This window comes from Venturia canescens, chromosome 4, assembly GCF_019457755.1.
Source record: "Venturia canescens isolate UGA chromosome 4, ASM1945775v1, whole genome shotgun sequence".
Classification (NCBI taxonomy): Eukaryota; Metazoa; Arthropoda; class Insecta; order Hymenoptera; family Ichneumonidae; genus Venturia; species Venturia canescens.
In genome coordinates this window covers 17,903,346-17,909,941 of record NC_057424.1, presented here as the reverse complement: position 1 = coordinate 17,909,941, position 6,596 = coordinate 17,903,346, and the positions used below count along the sequence as shown (strand labels likewise).

The window sequence follows — 6,596 nt, the reverse complement described above, 5'->3', positions numbered from 1 at the left end:
ACAAAGACCTATAAATTCAATGATTTCAAGTATATTTAAGAAAAGAATATAAGATTGCCAACTTCAATTTATATTTAATGTTCAATTTATTAAAAAAATCATTTACCTTGGATATTGTGATTGAAGATGGATTTAAATGAACGTAGCCAATTTCGACCTGGCCCTCAATTCTTCTTGTGTGAAATGAATGGCTACAAGTTTTTCCAACAAAATTGTATGGGTTTTAATACTTCTGCCTCTTGATGGTGACCACTTAAGTCCTTCTGCAGCAGCGAGACTTAGAATCCTGAACTTACTGTTGTCATCAGAAGGAAATTTTGTTTTGAACATATGCCAAGTATGCGTGAAACCGTGAATAATCGAACCAAATTTTGTATTAAATGGACTTTCCTTTATCGCTTTTAACAGACGATAATAATGGGAAGAATTGTGAGTGATCAAAATACAGGGTGTTTTAAGTTCTTCAAGCCAGTGAAGAACTCTCTCTAAAACCACATTCAACGGTCGAGATCGCTTTAATTGGCGATCACGGTACAATTTGTTGTTCTTGTTTGTAAGGTGATTCACTTTCGTTATCGCTGTAGGAATCACCTGAATTGGTTCAACATATTCGTTGAAAGTCGCTGATTCACATTTTAGAAATATCTGCAGAATATCGCAAGTTTCCTCGTATCCCGAAGTCTCCAAAGCAAAAAAGATTAAACACTTTTTGTCTTGATAAGACATGATGATGATATATCAACCAACTAAGGCAGGAACCGAATATTTCCGTTTTAACGAAAGTTACGATTCAACGACCGAGAACAACAATGTGAACGTTTAAATTTTCATTGAGCTGTTCGATCTTACGCTCAAACAAAGAACTTTCTTTGTCCCTATAGGAGAAATTCGTTAAAAATTTCTTAGCAGTAAAAGTTGTAAACTGTTTTCATATTTCACGGGTGTCTATTGGTTCTTCTATAAGCGAATCATTACAAAGGTACCAACAGTGAAGTTAGCCCCGCAGGGGTAGGGACTAGATTGGCCGAAAATGGCGTTTTCACTATTTACGGTCGGCCGAAAGTCACTAGTCGAAAAAACTGCAGTCAAATAGTTTTAGATGTAAGCATAGATGTCGCTGTAGGTGTTTTCATCGATAATTCGAAAATTGCAGTCTCGAGGAGAGAGGTTCTGGTTCTACGTTCTACATCTTCAATAATAAATACCATGTGCTTTTTCTGCTATTTGTGGAAAAATGATATTGTCAATAATTTCAATCGCATTTTTCATCATTCATAAGGAATTTTATGATTAGGAGATTTTTTACAATTGATCTAGTTTTGTAGTTTTGTCCGAGGAAACTATTCTTGGTTTTATCAATTACGAATAAAGCCGAACAATATAATTCCCAGAAAGAGGTTAGATCTGTCTGAACCTCTAAGTACATAAACAAAATATAAAATTAAGCAAAGTGTTTCATTCAAAGTATCTGTATAACAAATAAAAATGGTAAGTATCCATTGAAACTATATAAATATCTTTTTTGAGTAAAGATTTGTTATTAACTTAACACGTTTAACTATCAATATAGTCGAACACACTGAAGAAAGAGTTGGCGAAGGTCAAGAAAATGATTCATCCAAACAGCAGAAAGTCTGCTGCCATCGCTAAAAAAACAGTAAAGTATGCTCTTTGACAATACATATGCGGAAGCTTGTTAGCTTATTAGTGTTACTTTAAAATTTTATAAGCAATCTATGAATCTTTACCGTATTTGTCAGGTATACAATATGTACGACTGCATACCTATGAGAAAAGAATAATGTAAAAAAATGCAATATAAATTTTTCTGTGATGCAAGCTAATCACTTTTCTGTTTTACTTTAAGTCTTCTCCAATAGTCACTTTTTTCCAGTGTATTACCTTACCATGTTTCTGTATAAGAACAAAACTGAATAGTAGGAAGCCTAATGCAAGTGAACGATCTTTTTCATGAGATTCGAATTATGAATGTTATCAAAAACTCAGAAGAGATGCTTCAGATAGTTTTCATAATTGTATTCACATGCCAAACAAATACATAATTTCCATAGATTCTTAGTGGAATTTGAGTGAAAATGTACCTTCTTTAAAAATGTTCAAAGTAATATATTCGGCATTGAATAATACTCACAGAATATTTCATTTTCAGAATAACCAACAGAACTCGTGCCAAACAAGCAGGCTCAATGAAGCAAATGTTGGTTGGTGAAAAAATGCTTTGGCTCCAAGAAAATATGGTGCCTGGAGTATGTCCGTACACTCCTGAACTGACAATGGAGCTACTAGAAAAGTGGGTAAGCCATTCTAGTTTTGAAATTTATTTCGATTGAAATTTGATAAAAGTTTATTGAAATCTAATCGATCTTTCAGATACATTGCAAGGCACGATGAAGAGTTGGATTTCATAGCTCAGAAAAACAAAGTCATTGGTAAAAAGAATAAAAGTCACGCCAGTCGCGAAGACATTTTGCGAATGTCAAAAGAACGCGAGAAAGAAGAGTACGAAGCTAGTGGAATAGGTTAATACTTCTTCATCTTCCTTTTCGTTTTTTTTAGAACCAAATAAATCATTAACTTTTTCCCAATCTTGTTTCTAGAAATTCCTAACATAATGATCGCTTCGCAATGCTCGATGTTACAAAAATGGGACGGTGATTTGCGTTATTTGCCTAATTTCATTTTTCGTCGATGGGGCAAGAAAAATTTAGAAGAAGCAATTCATAAGAAATCTAAGGCAGAAAAGAGTGCCCCAAAATTCGGTCCAGAAACGGAGGAATGTCCCACAGCAACTTTGATGGATGCAGACCCATGAAAATATATTGTGACTAGATAATATTTATTTTTCAAATACAAATTTTATTCTGATAAAATATTTTTACTCTTGTTAACATGAAAATTAAATTATCTTAATAATCTATATTTTCGAGAATAATTTTTCTCGAAAATATAGACGTTTTGAATGATGAAAAGTAAATAAGGGGAAAATAATCCGATGAGCTTAATTGTGAGGGGCTCTATTGAGAATGCTATTTAATTTGTCAAAAACTTTATTCAATTTGTCAAAAACTATCAACCAAAAAAATTTTTTTTCAATGAGATAGTTCACAAAATCTTAGCAGAAAAACTTGGTCTTGAATAGTTATTGTTCTGTTCGTTTCTTGAAAAAAAAAAGAAATCGATGAGAATGACATAAATTGAGCAAAACCAGATTTAAAATACGTTTATATACGTATGTGCATATATCCAACAATGGAATAGAAAATAAACGAGAAAAAAAATCTTATCGACGCTAGAGCAACGGCAGTTGACAGAAAAGGTTCGTTTCGTGGACGCGATCAATACTCTCAAGCTCCACGATGCTCCACAGGCTCCACGCATTTCAGTTCATCTCGTGCTTTCAGAGCTTGACTGAGGGAATGTTCGTATCTCCGAGACTCAATATTTTCCCTGGAGATATCAAGTAGAAATAAAAAAATGAATAAAAATTGAAAATATGGGAATAATAAGTTTCGAATATCGATCGAGTGATTCTCGATTTTTGAAATATTGCATTTCATATTCTAAATAAATATCAAACTCGTGATTGAATTTTGTAATACATTGATTTTTCGTAGTTTTATTACAAAAATTTTTTTACTTTTTTTTTTTGGAAATATTTTGAAATCCTTAATATCGAAGAAACAGGGGACCTGCAATGAAGAGGCAAAACGTCAGAACGTTGTCTCTTGTCGTGTGCACATTCACATATTTATTAATCGGTGCTGCCGTTTTTGATGCACTGGAATCTGACACGGAACGTAAACGCTGGGAATTTCTTTCTGGTAAATAATTATTATATTAATCAGTTCACTCGGAATCCAATATTTTTCGAAATAATGAAACTCATGCTCGTTGCTTCAAGATTATTTGTACAGTATTGTATTATTTTTTTTTCTTTTTACAGAGGTCAAACGAAACATGATGAGAAAGTATAATATTTCCGAGGAGGATTACAGAATGGTTGAAATCGTAATAATCGAAAACAAGCCTCACAAAGCTGGACCACAGTGGAAATTTGCCGGTGCATTTTATTTTGCGACTGTCGTACTCGCGATGATAGGTAAATTAAATATTTTTACACTTCATTTATGTCAACGTTACATTCGTCAAATTAGATGATTATCATTACATTAATACTTTTGTCATTTAGGAATATTCAAAACGAGTAAAAAATTAGTGAGAATTATTAAAAGCAATTAATTGCGAATAATTTTTACACTTAAAGCAGAAAAAAAATAGTCCATTTTCATTTAGTTCTTGGCAGTTTGTATTTTCATATAAAATGTTAATTTTCTATTGGTTTCCCACAGGATATGGACATTCGACTCCGGTGACCGTATTGGGAAAAGCATTTTGCATGCTTTATGCAATGGTTGGGATCCCACTGGGTCTTGTTATGTTCCAAAGTATCGGTGAACGTTTGAACAAAGTAGCATCGGTTGTGATAAGACGTGCAAAAAAATATTTAAAGTGTCACAGGACCGAGGCTACGGAGATGAATCTTATGCTCGCGACTGGAATGTTATCGAGCATTATAATCACAACCGGTGCTGCAGTATTTTCACGTTACGAAGGTTGGAGCTATTTCGATAGTTTTTATTACTGTTTCGTTACGCTCACCACCATAGGATTCGGCGACTACGTCGCTCTGCAGGTAATCGATGATTCCGGAACGCACTACGCATCGAAAAATGAGAAAACCATTTTTTTTAACGATTTTTTTTCCCCACGAGTCACAACAAAATCTTCATTTTTATCAAAATTTCAAAACTCAGGTAATTTCGGTACTTTTCCCATATGGAAATGATCCAAGGTATTTATTTTCCATTGTCGCTATCTTAAGATGGAAAAAATTCGTTAAAAATGTTTTTTTAACACGTAGACATTACGGCGAATTGATTGTCCATTATTTTCATAAAAAATCTTTGATTATTTTCTAGAATGATCAAGCACTCTCGACCAAGCCGGGATACGTTGCCCTCAGCTTGGTTTTCATCCTTTTTGGCCTAGCTGTCGTTGCCGCAAGTATTAACTTACTCGTACTCCGCTTCATGACGATGTGAGTATCCATGGCGTGTCAACAGATTTTTTTTATTCATTTTTTGTTAAATTAAAAATGAAATGATTTTGCTTCAAAACGGGACGTCTCAAATGCGAAAAAAGTGGTTACGCAGATTGATGTTGAACATCAATTCGATATTTGGTCCTACGTTAATTGTAGGTACAGGAATTAAGGGCCTTCGCCACTGTGATAATATCAAAAATGTAATGATCTGACGTTTCTTCCGTTGAAATTCAAGCATTAAAAAACCTCAATAAAAAATTATATTTTTCATACATTATAAGTAAAAAATTGTATTTTTTATAAAGTGAATGATTGTTCGCAGGAACGCGGAGGAAGTGAGGCGAGATGACAACGAATTACAATCGGCCTCCCACCACGTACTGACGTTAGACGGCGAAGTTGTTGCTGTAAACGGAAAAATCCTCGCGGGTCATGTGCCCATGTTGCACGAGACGGACGACTGCGTGAGCGTTTGTTCTTGCACGTGTCTCGGTACGGCGAATTCGGAGTTGCTGCGAGAATCCGGTGGATACCAGGGCTACCGACCACCCTCGATCACGGCGAGCCTTCGGGTGAAAAGAGCGTCCGTCTGATGGAAGGAGTTTCGTCGCCGTAGTCAACTTCGTCGGTCTTCGAGAACTGACAGCATGAGTCGTGAATTATTTGGCATTGGCCTTCACTAAGAAGGATCATCTCTAAATCATTCGCTCGTATGTTTACAAGCCTCGGTCCCGCTGTTGTACAATACTTCAAATTTATAATTATCCTTAACATCCTTAGAAACAGGTACACTTTTTAAAAGACCATTATTTTTTTACACTATTTTTTATTTGAATACGAAAGAATCACGTACTACGACGACGGCACCTCCATATTTCTCGATAAATATCTATATTTCAATATACAATATACATACGTACGAATCCAATGAAATAATCGTGTTACAGAAGATGAAAAATTTGACATTTTGTACTAAAATGTTCACTCGCATGCGAAGAGGTGTTCAGCGTATTTTCAGGAGTCCATAGAAATCGAATTTCTTAAAAAAAAAAACATCCCTGGAGTCATGAGCAATTTTGCAAATTAATACGAGCAAAACTAATTTGAAATGAGTGTTTGACGTTGCCAATTTTGAACGAATAGTCTAGATTTTTTTTCAAGTCCTGTTCCGTGAATAGGATGAATTGAAAAATTGTACGATGATCGAATTGGTGTTCCATAAGAAATTTTAACGTTTGCACGTGCGAACTGAAAATACTCGACATGGCAAAGTATGTAATGTGTGTCAAATTTAGTACTGTACGTGAAAGGAAAATAGAGTGATAAAAATTGTTTCTTTTTTCATAAAAACAAAAATTTGTACATATGCATGAATTAATTTTTAAAAAATAGTCACTATACTTTTTATACAATATAAAAAAATGTTTAAAATAAATGACAATGTGTTATATTTACATCTGCTGGTCTTGAA

General features: G+C 34.2%; 2 protein-coding genes across 2 annotated transcripts; both read left to right on the top strand.

The window, feature by feature from the left end:
- Nucleotides 1–1,133: 1,133 nt before the first annotated feature.
- LOC122410109 (translation machinery-associated protein 16) lies at nt 1,134–2,891 on the top strand. The gene is made up of 5 exons (XM_043418143.1): nt 1,134–1,488; nt 1,571–1,662; nt 2,171–2,311; nt 2,392–2,540; nt 2,619–2,891. The coding sequence occupies exons 1-5, from the start codon at nt 1,486–1,488 to the stop codon at nt 2,831–2,833; spliced, it is 600 nt and encodes a 199-aa protein (XP_043274078.1). The 5' UTR covers nt 1,134–1,485; the 3' UTR covers nt 2,834–2,891.
- Nucleotides 2,892–3,706: 815 nt separating this feature from the next.
- On the top strand, nt 3,707–6,579 carry Task7 (TWIK-related acid-sensitive K[+] channel 7). The gene is made up of 5 exons (XM_043418141.1): nt 3,707–3,842; nt 3,965–4,120; nt 4,371–4,714; nt 5,001–5,119; nt 5,448–6,579. Exons 1-5 carry the CDS (start codon nt 3,716–3,718, stop codon nt 5,716–5,718), a joined length of 1,017 nt encoding a protein of 338 aa, XP_043274076.1. The 5' UTR covers nt 3,707–3,715; the 3' UTR covers nt 5,719–6,579.
- The last annotated feature ends 17 nt before the right edge of the window (nt 6,580–6,596 follow it).

Bases quoted from the DNA above. Each gene is read 5' to 3' on its own strand.
- LOC122410109 (XM_043418143.1), top strand. The intron at 1,663-2,170 runs GTATGCTCTTTG...TTTCATTTTCAG, and splicing joins ATCGCTAAAAAAACAGTAAA to AATAACCAACAGAACTCGTG. The intron at 2,541-2,618 runs GTTAATACTTCT...TCTTGTTTCTAG, and splicing joins GTACGAAGCTAGTGGAATAG to AAATTCCTAACATAATGATC.
- Task7 (XM_043418141.1), top strand. From the start codon at position 3,716: ATGAAGAGGCAAAACGTCAGAACGTTGTCTCTTGTCGTGTGCACATTC. The intron at 3,843-3,964 runs GTAAATAATTAT...TTCTTTTTACAG, and splicing joins ACGCTGGGAATTTCTTTCTG to AGGTCAAACGAAACATGATG. The intron at 4,121-4,370 runs GTAAATTAAATA...GGTTTCCCACAG, and splicing joins TGTCGTACTCGCGATGATAG to GATATGGACATTCGACTCCG.